General features: G+C 31.1%; 2 protein-coding genes and 1 long non-coding RNA gene across 3 annotated transcripts in view; 2 read left to right on the top strand and 1 right to left on the bottom strand.

Annotated features, from left to right (window-relative positions):
• The window catches only part of LOC140815036 (putative ion channel POLLUX-like 2), a 55372-nt gene that overhangs the window by 15324 nt on the left and 21446 nt on the right, over positions 1 to 18602 (top strand). The window lies entirely within an intron of this gene.
• Positions 11258 to 13540, top strand: LOC140814034 (auxin-responsive protein IAA14-like). Its single transcript, XM_073172891.1, has 5 exons — positions 11258 to 11677; positions 12315 to 12547; positions 12839 to 12974; positions 13094 to 13155; positions 13272 to 13540. The coding sequence occupies exons 1-5, from the start codon at positions 11397 to 11399 to the stop codon at positions 13307 to 13309; spliced, it is 750 nt and encodes a 249-aa protein (XP_073028992.1). The 5' UTR covers positions 11258 to 11396; the 3' UTR covers positions 13310 to 13540.
• LOC140814036 (uncharacterized) lies at positions 11764 to 12355 on the bottom strand. Its single transcript, XR_012114058.1, has 2 exons — positions 12221 to 12355; positions 11764 to 12185 (listed from the first exon to the last, which is right to left on the bottom strand). It is a non-coding gene; the product is annotated as an uncharacterized lncRNA (long non-coding RNA).

Genomic DNA, 18602 nt, shown 5'->3' with positions numbered 1-18602 from the left:
GAAGATGGTTCCTAGTTAGCCCAGCTAGCTCTCCTCTGTTGCCTAGCTTGCTAAGACTCGCTCATTTCTCCACGTTACGCCACACCATCACTATACGAACCTCCAACTCTATGCATTAATATTACACGTTAAATTAATTGTTTCTGTTCTGCAGACGACGACACTTGCCCTACGTTTTATAATGTGTGTTTGTGTGTGTACTTTTACATTCAAATTTATATTTTATTAAAATAAGTAAATATCTATATATGTAAATATAAGCTGGCGAGAATAAGAAGACGACAATGTCGAAATCCGATTTGTAGTTATTCTCGTCGAGATTAATGAGAGTGCCCATTTTCAGTCACGCGAATGGTCCCTTCACGGGAAATAATTTTGACGTGTTTATGGATCGAGTGATTCATCTTGGAGTATGTCTCTTATAAGACGATTTCACAAATATTTATCTATGAGACCGGTCAACCCTTACCGATATTCACAATAAAAAATAATACTCATAGCAAAAAATATAATATTTTTTTTATAAATGACCCAAATAATAGATCTGTCTAACAAAATACGACCTGTGAGACCGTCTCACACATATTTTTGCCTTCATCTTGAGAGTTATTGAATTTTTAATTTAAGAGTTCCTTATTACTTGTGATATATATCTCCGATATTCTATGGAATGGATTGATTTTTGGTATTTTATTAAAAAACGGTCATTTCTTTACCAAACACTCTAACTTGAGAAATTTTCAGTTTTTTTAATTTTATTTTCAAACATTACTCACTACTTCACAATCTACAATATTTTGTCAACACTCCCTTAATTTTTCTTTTTTTAAAAAATATAATGATAAGAATAAAGAGGAAGGATTTATTATTTAAATGATTCAAAATTGTGTAAAAGATACTTAAAACAAGAAAATGGATCATTAAAAATTCCCTCAATGTTACGTAAATAGTGAACAAATTCCTGTCTTACGTGATTCTTTAAATTGCCAACTGATTTGATTTTTGAGAAGAAAACAAAAACTAATTTACAAAAATTCCCCGTAGAATCAGAATTCGAATGGGATATTGGAACCAGATTTGGTTACATTTCTATATGGGCCTAATTTCAGATGGGATGGACCAGTTAACCATCAGAATCCTTCCTATAAATGCATGAAAAGGAGTTGGTAGTTGAGATACAATCAATCAAGATATAATATATATCATATTGTATATGTTAAAATTTAGATTTAGATCTAATTCAATCTCAAAAATTAGTTATTCAACCAACGTGAGACAACTAACGGTATATTAAATTCATATGCAATCAACTTAACCTGTTCGAAAATCTTACGCCTAATTATCCGACGGGGAAATACCTTAAATTCACATGCATGGTCAAGAAAATACGTATATTTTTCGTCTTCCCCGTATTGATACCTATGTATCGGTCGTGCATGTGATATGATTAAATTCCTAACAAAGGACTGAATGTGATGCTGGGAGGGAATGTAATGCCAATAGTTGTTTTCTGATGGGTTGGAACAATTATTGGGTTGAATTTCGAGACAGATACATTTCTGGATTTTGTGGTGCAAATTCAAACCCTCTTTTGTTTAGGACCGCCGGTCATTCTCACACTCCGGCCCAGAAATTGGTAATAATAAATACTATATATGTTATCCTCAACAACCTTTTTTTTTCCTTTTTCTGTGCAATATTAATTTTCTGAATCACTTAAAATTAATATTGTCGATTTAATTATATTCTCACTCTGATGCAAAACAACTTGATACAAAAAATATTTACTGTATATGGACACAATATAGACAAAAAATTATGTGATATGGTCTCACGGATCGTATTTTGTTAGAGAGATATCTTATTTGGGTCATCCATAAAAAAATATTACTTTTTATGCTGAGAGTATTACTTTTTATTGTGAATATCGGTAGGATTGACCCGTCTTATAGAAAAAAATTTGTGAGACCATCTTACAAGAGACCTAATCCACAATATAATGTGTGTCAAAAAATAATAGTAACAGCTCAACCCGATGGTAGTGTAGACCTATAGTTATATAAACTTCTCTCAATATGAAAGAAACATAAATTTGATCTCATGTTAAAGCAAAAATCTCCAACCAATTGTAATAATAATAAATATATATATATATATATATATATATATATATATATATATATATATATATATGTATGTATATAATTGTTATTAGCTCTAATTAACAGTATAACGACCATCAATCAACGGTGGCTTAATAAATAAATAATACAGTGGAAATTAACTTTAGACTTTGAAGCTTGATATTATTGTCTAATTTAACCCCATTAATTGAACATGATCATCAAGTCCCCAAAAAATTAAATCATAAAATCAAGAATGGATTGTTCATTGACAAGGGAAAGATCCTACAAAATCAAACGTGGCCAAAAAGCACATCGTAAAGGAGATTCTACCCGAAAGAATGCGATTCACCTCATCTTTTTGGAGTCCCCCGACTGGAATTTTTTTTTTTTTTTATTTATCTCCATATCATCTTCCCTTAACCAAACCAATCTTTTTTTTTTTTCCATTTTCTTTACAAATAAAATTAGTTTCGTGTTTTTAATTTTGTGAATGGTTATTTTTATGGTTTTTGGAAGAGCGATGAGTAATGGTAGCAGTAGACAAAAATGCGTGTTGGATCGGTAAAAGGGAGTTGATAAGGCTGAGGCATTCCAAGGAATTAGTGGGATGATGCGACCAAATCATGGGGATCCACTGTCTCATTTTCAACCTACATTTGGAATCATTATTATTGTGCCCGAGATTCTCATAATTTTTCGTCGATGGGCCACGCCTAATTCAACTAAGATTATATGCTAATCACCCTGTAAATTTGGCTCCCCGATTTAAGTAATTTTTCGACACGGATCCATTATTGCATCGCACTCTATATAGTTGACCGCCGAAGAGTCATGTACCGGAGCATCTTTAGGCTTGGAAAAGGCGAATAATATATAGAATTTTCAAGTAAATTTCTTCTTTTTTAAAAAAATATATATAAGTTCATTATCTCTGAAATACATTAAATCACACGCAAAAGTCTTTTTTTTTTCTTGTCTAATTTATCTATATATTAAGGTTTGTAATAAGCGTGTTATTTATTAGTTAATAAAAAAAATATGCACAATCGTACATGTGAAATATTCGAGATAGGGGGATTTTAAAATTTATAATAATATTTGAGTTTGTGATGTTAATGCTCATAATATAATCCGAGTTAACCACTCTCGTAAAATGAATATAGTTGTTCTTGAAGATTATTATATACAAAATCGCTAGAAAATTACATTATACACACATGATCGCTAGCAAAATAAGAATATAATTTCCAAACTCGCTAGCTAGCTAGCTATGTTTTAATTACACATTTATTTTTGTGGGGACATTTTGGACCGCCCGAGTCATATCTACTAAAACTCAATTTAGTTCAACGTGAAAGAAACAAAACTCCAAATGTGATCTCAAGGGGTGAGTCACTTTCTCTTTGGTATGTAGATTTTTTCTAATGTGATTTTGAGTCCTCGACTCCAAATTTTGAAGAAGGTGTTATGACATACCTCGAGTATTTTTTTTCTTTCAAAAACTTGTGTGAGAGAGTCTCACAAGTCATATTTTATGAGACGAGTCTCTTATTTGAGTCATCCTATAAAAAAATATTACTTTTTATACTAAGAGTATTATTTTTTGTTGTGAATACCGGTACTCGTCTCACAGATAAATATTTGTGAGACCATCTCACAAGAGATCTACTCTTTTTTTTCCACAAAATAAATATAAAATAAATTTATGAAATATAATCATCTCAAATTATCAACTATTTATTGGGGTGGGTGCGCACTTTTATGACTTTTATTAATCAATATCAATTAGAAATATGCTTTGATTTTAAATAATCTTTCAAAATCTGCATAATTATGTAAAAATTCAATTTTTTCTTCCCATTTTCATTTCAATGTCCTCCATCATGTGTAAATATTCATAAACACACAGCTTTTTTTCAAATTCCCGATCATTAGAGTTAGTTCAAATCCAAACCTTTAAATACATTATTGGAATAATTAATATGGAGCCCAAGAAAAACAAAAACTTATCCAATTAGTTATTCTAATCACGATTTAGAAATTTTGTTAAGTTTTTTTTTTAAAAAAATCATTGATTGATTTCAAAAGTTTAAAAATGTTGCAATTACTGAGCATTAAATAAATTGGTAAAAAAAATTGGAAGGATTTAAATTGGTAGATTTAGTAGAGATCTAGCGTTCAAGTATTTGGGCTGGAGTGGCGAAGGGAGGATGGTGATGGTGGCAGGGCACAGCTAGGGTTGAGGATGTTTTCTGCTCATGAAGATGTGACCTGTCTCAAAGTCATCACCACTGGTTCAAAAAACTCTACGATCAGTGATAACTGACAAATAATGCAATTATAATAAAAGTAGGTTTTTTGTCTTACAATCTCACGTGTTTTTTTATGAGATAGATCAATTTTATTCATATTTATAATCGAAAATATATTTTTGTTCTAAAAATAATAATTTTTCATAAATGATCCAAAACAGAATATATATCACACAAAATTGATAAGTGAGATCATTTCACATGAGTTTTTTGTTATAATAATATTATATTAAAATGATCAATTTTAGGGATATACAATATCCTACAAATCACGTAAATCAGAAAATTATACTGAACAAGCTATGTGCAAGACTTGTCTGAAAAGATATTGATAAAAAATGAACAGTGATCATTATCCGATAGATGTCTTAATATGCTTGGATATACACCTGTATAGTTAATTATGATAATACTTACTTGCCCGCATGAGCTTAGCTCAGTTGGTCAGTAGCAGTAAATCTTGGAGCAATGACCAGGGATCGAGTCTCGCAAGCGGCAGTGTGGGAGTTAAATTCCCTCCAATGAGGGGGAGCTCCTTGTGCGCGGCGTAGCATAAGGTCTAGCTGCTGCTGGTTGGCTGAGTCACCATGATTTATCTCCTCTCACAATCCTGTCGGGCCGGGAGTGAGGGGCGCCTAAGATGAGCGATTTCACCTTTGGAGCAATGATAATACTTACTTTTTTTTTTAAACAATAATAATACTTGTCACTCAAGATTTGGAGATATATATATATATATATATATATATATATATATATATATATATATATATATATATATATATGATATGCAAAATTTGTTATATTTTTTAATTTATCTGATGAAGAATTATTGCTTGATTTTCGTGATATGTCCTCAATCGATCCATTTATTGAGATAAGTTAGGAAGTGTTAGAAGAAGACGGAATAAATTTAAGGAATCCTAACTATTCACAAAGAATGACTTGTTTATTACTATTTCTCGGTTCAATTTTTTAGTTTCATAATAAACCATAATAAGTTATATCCGAGCTCATCGTACATGGTCAAAGATACTCAGGGGTTAGGCCACTCGAGATCATCCCATTAGGTCAGTCTAGGGCAGACCAAGACAGCAGAGCTCATCACATCAGGACATGCTACCCAGATCGTCCCACCAAGTCAAGAGAGCCCACTCGGGCTCATCCCATCAAATAAAAATCTTTACATGGACCTCTCTGCCCGACATCATCATTAACGTCGTATATGAGAAATATGATCTATAGACGTATATACGACTTTCATTCAAATATGAGCCCGACCAGCTCGGCAATCAGATTTTATCTATGGCTCATCACCTGGGCTCGAATTTCGGGAGCTATTTTCGGATTGGTATGGAAGGGCATTTGGTTATGCACTCAATATTGTACAAACATGTTAGTCGCTTAATTCAGCTCAACTAAGAAATCCCACTCTACTGTAACGAATTCAGAATTTTCATGTTGATTTGGTTTTTAAGAAAATTTAGCTAGCAAGAGATGTAGGAAAACTAAAAGTACAGGAGGCATGAGGCCCCAACACTTTATTCTAAGCACGGGAGACATGAGGTATCGACAATTTATCTAAGCTCGAGAGACGAGGCCCCGATACATATTTAATCCCGAGAGACATGAGGCACCGACACCTTATTCGAAGCCCGGGAGACATTAGACCTCCACACCTTATTTAAGCCCGAAAGACATAAGGCTTCGACACCTTATTTTAAGACCGGATGATTTGAGTCATCGGTTACTTTTCAACACTTACTTTACAAAGTGTTTGGGCTACTTAGTCCTCGGCTAGAGATCAAGACCACGTAGTTAGTCTGACTAACTAGGTGAAATTCAAAAAAAAAATTGGTGTAGAAAATTAATATTTTCATCAATAGCTGAACAAGTATAGTGGAGGGGCTGACGCCAAGAGTCACCTCATCATCATAAAAGAGTCAATGGCCTTGTCCAGATTGGAGAAGTCTTCCATGTCCGTAGGGAGAACGACATTCTCTTCAAATTGCTCTTTTTTATTTGTAGGAAACGATCTGAAAATAATAATTAACTATCTTTCCGACGGAGTCTAATCATGACTAATTGGGACAACGATTATGATTCTAGCACAACTATTTAAGAAGAGAGTGGTGATGTCATGGAAAGTCCTGGGTCATCCTCGGACTCAGACGTGAAGAGATGACCAAAATAGGACCAGATTGCAAGTTGCTCCACGGAAACTGGGTAGAGCTTGGGTAGAAGTTAACCAGGGTTCACCTGAACTGAACATCGAGAATATCTCTAGAACTGATTATACATTTTGTGAAACATTTAAAAAATATGCAAGTTGAATGTTTAAAACGTTTTTGTTCTAAACATTTTGTATGCAATATTTTGGTATTTGAAAAACATATAAAATGCTTTAATTGTGCCTACCAAAGAGCAAGAACTATTTAATGCAATAGACTAAATAGACACAAATTTTTTTATGGATGTTCGGAAATGAACAACTCCTACGCCACTTTTTCTTCTACATATAAATATATCACCTACAGACTTTGATTTTTATACAAGTTCTTGTACAAACTAATTTTGAATTAGGACTTATTTTTTTCCTAATCGAAACTCTTAGAACACTCTTTGAAGTTCAACTTTCATGTATATATGTGAGTGATTTGTGTGTATGATTATTTATTCATTTACAGTGTATATATCTCGCATATATATTACCATACTTTGGTTTGCTATCATTCTAGCTAATTTTCTTCACATAAGTTGCTCATGCTTTGAATCTCCTTCAAAATCTTCTTTTTGATCTTCAAAATATTGTATTTATATGCTCCAAAAATGATTTATACATTAGATATAATAATATGACCATTCGGGAAGGTTTTGGACAATTTCTACATTAAAACTATCAAATTCGCCATGCTAGACGTTTTTCTCGAGCCTTACTGATTTTGAGCCTTGCTGTCAGCTAGGTGGATCAATCAGCTAGGCTTGTTTGAGTTAGGCCGAGCCTTGCTGATTTGAGGTCTGAGCCTTATTGATTTTATCATGTGCAAAACCAGCAATTCTATCGCAACTTATCAGCTTCTTAAACTTTGAGTCAAACTTCAAATTGTGAATATGATTTGTAGATTATCGTTTTAACTTCATAACACATACTGAATTGTTCATTCTGATAATCGATCTGATCAAGCTGGCTAAAATACCGCAATTGCTCGTGTCCAACTTATGGTTGTTTTAATTACAATCAGTTTGTTCTTGAAACTATCAGTTTGTCTAGATAGCATTCGATTTAGCCCCACTGACAAGAAATATGAGTTATAGAAAATTTAGTTTCTTATCATTCGTTTTGGCAGCTGGTCATTTTCATCAACTAGTTATGAGATATCATATAAATACAGCAGCTTGAGTAATATATTAGAAACACAATAACAAGTTCAGTTATCGTTAAAATCAAAATTGCTAGTGTTTCTAAGCTCATGAGTCTGTAATTGTGTGAAGGAGTTATTTCAAACAAAAGCATAAAGTGTTGTTCAATTTTTGTTCTGAACATCGTATCTGATCTCAACAAAAAAATAACATAAAAGTAAATAAATAAATAATTAAGAGAGTTTTTAAAAAAAAAATAGGAAAAAGAGGGGGAAAATGTGTTACAAAATCGACATCTAATAACCTTGTCCCTCTGTACACACATGCATAACTAGTCATTTTCATTTTGCGAGCGTGGAATAAATGACCAGAAATCTGAATAAAATTATTTAATTTAATTTAATCCGTTTTGCTGTTACACGATTTTACTCGCAAATTAAATTTAGTCAATTATTTGGAAGTATTCCTAGCTTTGTTGGGCACAAAATTAAATGAGTTGAAATTTTTTATTTATTTCTAACTATTAATACTTTGGTTCCTCGTGGGTCATTTTGGAAGTTGCTCGAGAAAAACCTCATTTAAGGAACAAAAATTCGGGCTCATAAATATCAGAAAGGCACTTGCGTCATTTAGTCAAATACGCAAAATTCAAAATTCTGGTTTCTTTTTTGATTTTCTTACAAAAATGATGTCTTAATCGTATAATAATACAAAAAGAATGGAGGCATAGCTTACACTGTGCATTAAGAGAGGTAAATTGCATTTGCGATCTTTACATATGTTACAACATCATATAATTAATTATTCAGAAAAATCATATAATTATAAAAATTAATCATCACACCTCAAAGGAAATGATATTAAATACACGATTAAGTGGGTTATGGGTATGTTTCTTTCTTAGAATCATATCTATATATAATTTTTAGGATATTTAAGATTTTATATATATATATATATATATATATATATATGTATATACACGAATTTGTTACCCTGCACACGTGGTGTGCAGGGTATCATGAGCACCGCCTACGTGGCGGTGCATGATTGGTCAGCCTTTTTTTAAAAAAAACAAAATAAAAAATTTTGTGTGGTTGTGGGCGTACCACGTAGGCAGGGGCCCACATATGTGCAAGAAAAGAGTGTGCAAGGGTATCATTGCTAATACACGAATTTGTTACCCTGCACACCAAGTGTGCAGGGTATCACGAGCACCGCCTACGTGGCGGTGCATGATTGGGCGTACCACGTAGGCATGCGTCCACCGATGTGCAGGAAAAGAGTTTGTAGGATATCATTGCTATATATATATATATATACACATCGACTTTTTCCCTGCTTTTTTATGACGATTATACTCATTTTTGTTGGTTTTTTATGTACACTGAATAAATTTTTGAGTTCAACGAGAACTTGCACATCATATTACTCAAGTACATTACACTAAACAAATTATATATGATAAATATGTTCGAAAAAGTGACAGTAAGAGGAATTAAACCCAAGATCAGTGGTTACGGCTTTTCTTGTGACAGGAGAGTCCAACGACGAGTTAAAATTTGGCCAAAATAGTGGAAGACTAATTCGTGATGTCAACAGAAATTATCAAACACCCTACCAAATTTCACTGTTAACAAATAGGGGCATTTTTGGGGTGTAGCATGTTTTCAAGGCCACCTGGTTCCATGATTAAAAATAATTTATATTATATATGTATAACTTAAGCAAAGAAATATATACAATAATTAAACCTCATAATTGTGTGGATATATATCATATGAGATGATATCCGTGAGATGTGTTAAACTTGATTTATATTTAGAGTAAAAATTAATACTTTCGATGAAAAAATAATATATTTCATGAGTCGAATCAATAAGATATGTGTTTCACAAAATCGACACTTGCACGAGACTATCTTGAGTTTTTGTAATTGTGATATATCCTAAAACTTAGGATGGGCCTATTTTTAATGTTTATGAAGCAAAAATCAACACCTATCTTTATAGGTTTTGGATATTTTAGTTATCTATTATTATTAAAATTGAAGAATGGATTATTCAAAAAATGTCGAATGGATAAAATGAAAAATAAAAGTATGGTATGTACTTATTTTTCGAAGTCAGAATGCGGAATAAAGAAAGGAGATATTTTACGGTATTCGTGTGTATTATACATTAATATTTATAACCACGCTGTATACCAATATGTGGTTTCCTGTCGTAAAGTGTCGAAATATTTATATTTATTTTTTTATAATGCGGTTATTTTTAATTTTTAAAAGATAATAAATTGGTTTATATATAGTATAGTATTATAACATAATTACGAGCAGGTCTCTTGTGAGACAGTCTCACACATCTTTATCTATGAGACGAGTCATCCCTACCTATATTAATAATAAAAATTAATATTCTTAACATAAAAAATAATACTTTTTCATGGATGACTCAAATAAGAATTTAATTATTCAATGAACTTGATTATTTTCCTATTGAAACAATAATTTGGGTACAATTGTTTGTCTCTTGTGAGACGGTCTCATAGATTTTTATCTATGAGACGAGTCAATCTTACATATATTCACAATAAAAATTAATACTCTTAACATAAAAAATAATCTTTTTTAATAAATGATCCAAATAAAAACTTAATTATTCAATGAACTTGATTATTTTCCTATTGAAACAATAATTTGGGTAAAATTGTTTGTGTTCTCAGAAAAATAACACACATCTTCTAGCTATAGATATATATGAAAATTTATATATTGGGTTAGTACAAAATTTTCCCTAAGAAAAGACGTCGTGATAATCAGTATGGACCCTCACCACACATCAATGCATGGTGTTTTTCCTGGGCCACACCATGGTCAGCTCCCTTAATCATGTCCATTCCCATTTTATTTCAGTGTCAATTAATTTAATTTTAAAAACCTCCCACTTGATCTAGTTTTTATAATTAAGAGTCAAGGATTGATTATTAAGATATTATTTCGCAAAAATATGTTCGTACAATTTCATGAAACATAAATATTCTAAATTATCAACGAACAAAATCTGAAATTGAGATATTGTTTGATAATAATCGAATAGTTTTAAGATATTTTTGTGTCCATTAAAATATATGAACTTGTAAATAATACTCATTCATTTTTAAGTAACTTTTGCATCCAAAAAAGTAATCCGTAAAAGCAAAGCTTTGTTCCTTTATTTTTGTCCTCTCCCAAAATAAATTTTCATTGTTCAATAAAATAAAATAAAAATTCATTATTTTAGTAACATGCTCATGATCCCAGACACAAATATATATATATATATATATATATATATATATATGTATGTATATGTATGTATTATGCAATTACCACGTGTCAACACGCGATTAGACGGAAATTGCCTTGGTATATTTGCACATGAAAGTCATACACATTGCTTCCTCTCGTGTATTAATATTATTGCACAGACACAAACAAAAGCACTCATAAAACAAACACTTCACCTCAAATCATAACAAGTTGAAGAGGAAGAAAGAAAGAAAAAAAGAAAAGAGAAGAAAAAAGTTGCCCTCGGCGGAGAAAAAGAAGTGAGTTTTGATGCAAGTTGGCCGGAAATTGTCGTCGGCTTTGCTCGGTGAGCATGGCCTGAATCTCAAGGAAACTGAACTATGTCTTGGACTTCCCGGCGGCGGAGCCGGCGGAGGTGAAGCTGATCTCATCAAGTTTACTGGGAAGAGAGGGTTTTCCGAGACTGTTGATCTGAAACTCAAACTTCAGTCTAATGAATCAGCTGCTTCAGATCTGGAGGAGGCCATGAAAACTTCTGCAAAGGAGAAGGCTGCGGCTCCTTCCAAAGATCCGGTCAAGCCACCAGCTAAGTTAGTTTTTATTTACCTTTTTATACGACACGAAAGCGGAAACTTAACCTATTTTGTGTGCCAAATATTTTTTATTTTTATTTGTAAAAAACACATAATCGAAATTTCCATCGATTGAACTATTGTTAAGGCATGTAATCTTTTAATCATCATGCGTTTTGCTTCACATTTTATGGAAAATTACACGTGCAAGCATGTGAGTTAGACGTGTGCACACAACGTAAAGTTTACTTAATTTCCTTGGATTATTAATAGATATAAAGAAAACGAGAGTATGTATCATACTCTTTTCTATGACAATTTTTTGTGTATTGTCTTATGAAATGAACTAATTTTTGCATGGATAATATGAATGCTTTCTCTCTAAAATAACTTGTTGGTCTCTAACTTTTGAAGATTAATTGTACGTCTCTCCGACTAAAAATTATCGGTTTCATTGATCTTGACTGACTATAATTTTCAGAATATCTAAGCAACCCAACAAAACCCATGCAATCCAAAGCAGTAGCTTTAACTTTTCACGAATCTTTGAACTACGATAACACCACTGACCGCAGACGAAATCCATGTTTGATACCAAAACTATTATAGACAATTCTAGTATAGCTATGTTTTTAAAAAATCGAGAGTTTATTAGGGCACAAGTGGTGGGATGGCCACCAGTCCGGTCTTTCCGCAAGAACATAATGGCGAATCAGAAGAGCAACGATGAAGAATCGGGTGAGAAGAGCGGAGCCGGCGGCACCGCCACCTTTGTGAAGGTGTCGATGGATGGTGCACCCTATCTCCGCAAAGTGGACTTGAAAACGTACACCAGCTATCAACAACTCTCCGATGCCTTGGCCAAAATGTTCAGCTCTTTCACCATGGGTGAGTTGTTCAGCTAGCAATCCCAACAAAATTTCATAACGAGAATGATTTTTTGTTTCAATACTAGCAGAAAATTCACATGCAACACTCGAAAATGAAAAGCTAAATATACCCAGTTGGCCAGTTCCCCTCATTTTAACCATAAATTAAATTAGCAGTTTGTAAGATTTTGTCAGAATTTTTTTTCTTCCGAGACAATTAATTATTTTAATTAGTAATTAATTATTTTTAGGATGAAATAATTGGAATTCAATAGTTAATTAACGTATGTCGATGTATGTAATTATACAGGTAATTATGGGACCCAAGGAATGATAGATTTTATGAATGAGAGGAAATTGATGGATTTGCTGAATAGGTCTGAATATGTTCCCACCTATGAAGATAAGGATGGCGATTGGATGCTCGTGGGGGATGTACCATGGGAGTAAGTATATATTCATTAATACAAACTTTTTTCTTTTATTAATATTAATTACCCTCGATTAACTATTAATAATTAATGCTTAAGTTAATTCAATTGTTCTTTGTATTAATTACGTGCAGGATGTTTGTTAATTCATGCAAGCGCCTTCGTATCATGAAAGGATCAGAAGCTATTGGCCTCGGTACATATATCTACCTCATAAAAAATATACAATTTCATTCTCCATGAATATTAATTATATAATTACCTAAATAATATTTATTAATTTTAAATTATTTTTTTGGGCATCAATTTCAGCACCAAGAGCCATGGAGAAATGCAAGAACAGGTGTTAATTAATCAGCAATGCAACCAAATTATGTAACGTACGTGCAAATTGTGAAAAGGTTTGATGAAGCAAGAAGTTGTTTAATTTCTATGTGCTAAGTAATTAAGATTCGGTTTTCATTTTTAATCTGTTCTTGATCAATTTGGTGACGTTTCTGTATTTTTATTGTCGTAAAGACATGACAGAGGTGTCTAAATATTTGTTTTGCAAAATAAGATACTGCAGTGCTTTGTGTGTTGTTTGGCTTTGTTATTTATTTATTTATTACTCTAATTATTATCATAAAATATATGAATTAAAGCACTGTCCTAAATGATAATTAAATTAATGAGCCCACCGTAGCGGTCATTCTTGTGCCTCTGTCTTTTTTTTTTCTTTTATCTACATTAATTAATATAAAAGTATTTATTTCTTGTACAGATTCTTCGTATTGTTTACTATTTTTTGCAGTTTTATAATTGATTATTTTAATCCCCCAACTAGACTACCAGAGGGAACAAGCCCATGTGGGTGTTAATGGGACTATTCCTTTTATTTTTGTAATGTAACTATTAATTTTAATATTTAATTATGGAATTATTGGACAATTATTTAATTATTATTATCTGGCTCTTATTTGTTAGTTATATTTGATTGGTTGTTGGAAGCACATGCATGGTCAATGCTTAAATTTACTTGCGATCTGACTCCCCGATGTACGCATTTAATTTATATGAATTTTAAATAAAAGTTCAATACTTTTCATATTTAATTATTGAAATTTAAATATAAGAATTGTTTATGTTACATTATGTTTAGAGATATAAAATATATAATTTTAAAAAAAAATTATAAATGAGAGTTATATATAGGTAAGTAGTTGCGTCGTTTGTGAATAGTAGTCTTAGGCATAGTTTGGTACAGATATAAGATAAGCAATATATAATATAAGGATAAGTTAATGATAAATAAAATGTATGATATTATATTTAATGTTTGTTATGATTTTAATAAGAGTGATTAAATTTATATATCATATTGTAATGACAAAATTAACTTTATCATAATAAATTTTATAATTTCAAAGTTTGTTGCTTGAGTTCATATTTATTTTTACCTAATTTTATATATGATATGAGAGAATATATGGTTTAGGATTTTTATAAATTGAGGTAATTAAATCATTTGTAGTGTATTTTATCATTAAATTAAAATTATCACACCTAATAGAAGAGATATTTTATTTATGATATTATCACGGACTTTCTAAAAAAGTACCAAACGTGAGATAAAAATAATCATTTATCAATCTCTCCCTTACCCCGTTTACCAAACTATGCCTAACGATAACATATTAATCTTATCCCATTGGTAACCTTTTTCTAGAGAATAACTTTTAGTTGGACAACTTGATATATCAAAGAAGTTTGTCAAGAACTTATTATTTACTAAGAATTCCACTAGATTAGAAAATAATTTAGATTAATGGGGTTTCAACTTTGTATTTGAAGAACCAAAAGATAAATATATGTGTAGTTTGTGGCTAGCTTTGGGCCTATCGATCTGTACGTTTACAATTCCATCAGCTTTCAAAGACGCCAGAAATGTATCAAATTCTAGTTTGACAAGTCAGGGGAAAAAATTTGGTCCCCTAACTTATCTACTTTTAGGTCTCGAGCTGTTAAATTTTCAATTTTGGTTTTAGTATGCTAATATTTAATTTTTTTTCCCTGTTTTAATCAAATTCCTGAAATGACATTGAACAAGCCATCAATTATTGATATCGCAATAGTATTTTTTGTGTCAAGTTAATATTTTTCGGTGTTTTGTATCACCTCGTCACTCCGACGAAATATGACTGAATGGTAAAAAAATCAAAGTCGGTGAATCAAAACCAAACTTCGTGAACTTAGAGGGCAAAAATCCAAATAAAAAATTTAATGGACTAAATATATTTTTCCCATACATACATACATACATACATACATTATATACATATATATATAATGTCAAATGACAATCTAAGCTAAGTTCACCCAAAAAAACAATAATCAAAGAATCCCCACGAAAAAGTTACATTACTTGGCATTCTTTAATTTAATGCCCCAAAACTTCGATCTTTCAATTCGTTTTTCATAGATTTGGACTTGGATAATACATATCGGAGAATCAGTCGATGTAAGATGGGGATTGGGGCGGCCCTTCGAAATCTTAAATGATATTGGAATCGAATATGAACCCCGATTTTACTAAAATCAACCCGACGGTTGGGAAACCAATATGAACCCCAATTTTTTTTTGCTTGCGCTAGCTATATCATGACCGATTTCAAGATTCTCTGAATCAAGTCGGGAAACTTGTATACTGGATATTTTCAGTTTTTCAGAGTGAAAGTTATACGTTTAAGGTTGGAAAAATTGTACCTTTTACACTATTGTACGGAAATATAATTTCCGTATGAAATTTATTGCTCAAAATTAATTTTTCCTTGTTAATATGATTTTGAATATTTAAATATAGTTTTGTCTTTCTAAATAATGTGATAATTATGGTAAGATTTTTGTGATATTATATCTTTGTTTAAAAAGAGTTTGTTTATATAAAACCCTTACTTTCCATATTGTGTAGATTTCCTTGTTAATAAATCCCAAGCATCTCATGCAAAGGAAGGTGATTTACGCAGAAGCATATGCATACTATTGAACATTTGTACATCATAAACTTTAGATAAAACAATTTACAAGGTTGTTGCTGATCGAAGAGTACGAAGAGTTGACTGAAGATTTGTTTTTGCTCCATTTTGACATCGTGTTTTGCTTCCTTGTATTCTCTTTTAATATGGTTATTTGTTTTAGGAAGCATTTGATTCTCTCAGCGTGTTGAGAAAATTGATTTTTGATTATAAAAGCGGACAATGCTAGATTAAATCTTAAACTTATTTAGAACAAGATTTAATTAATATTTCTCACACATAATTAACGAAAGATATTAAACTTAACTGTGTCGAATTTTTGTTTTAAACAATACGCATGAATAAGAATATGAAACTATTAAAGATCACCGTCCATCTGATTTAAGATTTGACAGTCTATATTAGATATATTGATGCATACACTAATCAACATAACTCCTTTAAGATCATCTCATATATCATTTTTTTGTGAAACAGATCTCTCATGCGACTCAACTCATGAAAAATTATTATTTTTAATCACAAAAGTGATTCCTTTCATTTGAGGTGTAGATCGGATCGACCCGTTTTACGAATATAAATACGTGAGATCGTCTAACAAGAGACCTACTATACATTAATACATATTACATTGTAATACATTTGAGTCTTACGTATATAATAGGTACGTTAATACATAGACTCGTTCAATTTTATTTATTAACTACGTGAATATTCTCTACATATAATTTTTATTGAATTATTTGTTGTTTGCCACCAGTAAGGGAAAGAATTGTTTCAATCAAAGCTCGGTTTGAAATTTCATTGAAATTTCAAATGGAGCTACATATTTTTCATCTAATTTTTTACTTGACTTGGGGTTCCAATTCGAGCTTCATGTATTTATAATTTAATTATCAAATTTTATTAAGTAAAAGTTCCAAGACTCGAGTTTGAATCAGATCGAAAATTATTCAATACATGTGTGGACTATGTTCGAGTTCGACATTGTGGATATAAATCGAATACAATTCGATCATGTTCAAAACAATCACAATTGAGACAATTAGTCCCATTTCCGCCACCAATTATATATTAGACATGATTTAGGTTAGCCTTTTTTTTTTAAAACGAGAACCTACCATCACTATAAGTAGATGTGCATTAGATAAACAATCGGACGGAACGTCATAGTCTGCAAATCACGTCAATCAATTTGGCATAATTACACAAATTTAATCAATTTGGACACCTCTCAATGACATGTAAGCACGACAATTCATGAGGTCATTTAGTCTCTCATCGTAATTCTATACAAGTTCTCTTTGATTAGAGGCAATTGTGTTTGTGTCACTGCAAAGCTAGCACGTCTTAACGAAGGAGAAATAAGGTTAACTGATAATTAAATTTAAAATGTCACTCGATCGAATTTTTTAAATTAAAAAAATAATCAAATATTATACGAAAGCAAAAATTTATGTGAGACGATCTCACGGGTCGTATTTGTGAGACAGATCTCTTATTTGGAAGTAAAACTGTGAATATGGGTAGGGTTGACCCGTCTTACGGATTAAGATCTGTGAGACGGTCTCATATGAGACTCACTCTTATACACGATAGTAAAGGTCCCGTCTAGGATCTAATTAACTCTGGACAAATCATTATCTACCTGACCATTTATTAAACAAACTTTAATGAGAAGTTTGAACGAATCTAGGAAAGTTGTTTGACAACTTTTATGATATTTTTTTAGAACAAACATGTATGTTTAATATTTTACCCCATAGTATCAAATAACATGATGTGGTCCCAAAAAGAATAAAAAAAAACTTACCAAATCCATCACGCCACTGCTTAATACCAAAGCTGTCTTAATTTGGTTGCTTCAACGTTAATTAAAAATATTTTATCCTTAAATTTTTTGAATATATATATATTTTTTATGTGGCTGCAGTTCATTATTCTGTTTTTATTCTCTAATCTGTATATGACACACGTCTTGTTGGTTAGGCTTTTCATTTTGTTATGTTTTTTCGTAAACAAAAATTAGCGAGAACTATTTATTATTATGGGGAAAATTTAATTTATTTTAAAGATCAAAAGTAGTTAGATAAAATAATAATAATAATAATAATAAAAATAATAATAATAATAATAATAATAATAATAATAATAATAATAATGTGTTCGAATGAATAAATTTGAAGTTATATATTTCAAATTTATATATTTAAAATCAATTTGATGGAGTTGATGAATTTTAAATGCACAATACTTCTAATTTATGTAAATGCAACGATAATCATGATGAATTTGAAAATATGGTTCGCAACTGCTTAAAAAAAGTGACTATTGATTTTTTCTTTGCAAATCTGTAAAAGTTCATAATCATTTTTTTAATGTATCCTAGATAATAATCATATAAAACTGCAACTAAAGAACTAGAAGGTGTCTTGAATAGGGATGACTATTGGTCAAGTTTCGATATCATTATACATCATTCGTCCACATCATCATTTATTATATTCATCTTCGTCTTCATCTTCATCAGATATTATAGTTCATCATCATCCATATACTTGTCGGATGATTGAAATCAATACCGTAGCCAAATATCATATTATCACTTATAATTACATTTTCTCAAGTT

Source organism: Primulina eburnea, chromosome 15 (assembly GCF_022965805.1).
Source record: "Primulina eburnea isolate SZY01 chromosome 15, ASM2296580v1, whole genome shotgun sequence".
Taxonomy (NCBI): domain Eukaryota; kingdom Viridiplantae; phylum Streptophyta; class Magnoliopsida; order Lamiales; family Gesneriaceae; genus Primulina; species Primulina eburnea.
Note: the sequence above shows the minus strand (reverse complement) of the source record. Positions and strands in the feature narration are given on the sequence as shown.

Coding starts and splice junctions, on each gene's coding strand:
- LOC140814034 (XM_073172891.1), top strand. CDS start 11,397: ATGCAAGTTGGCCGGAAATTGTCGTCGGCTTTGCTCGGTGAGCATGGC. Junction 12,548..12,838: donor GTTCAGCTCTTTCACCATGG/GTGAGTTGTTCA, acceptor GTAATTATACAG/GTAATTATGGGACCCAAGGA. Junction 12,975..13,093: donor GTGGGGGATGTACCATGGGA/GTAAGTATATAT, acceptor AATTACGTGCAG/GATGTTTGTTAATTCATGCA.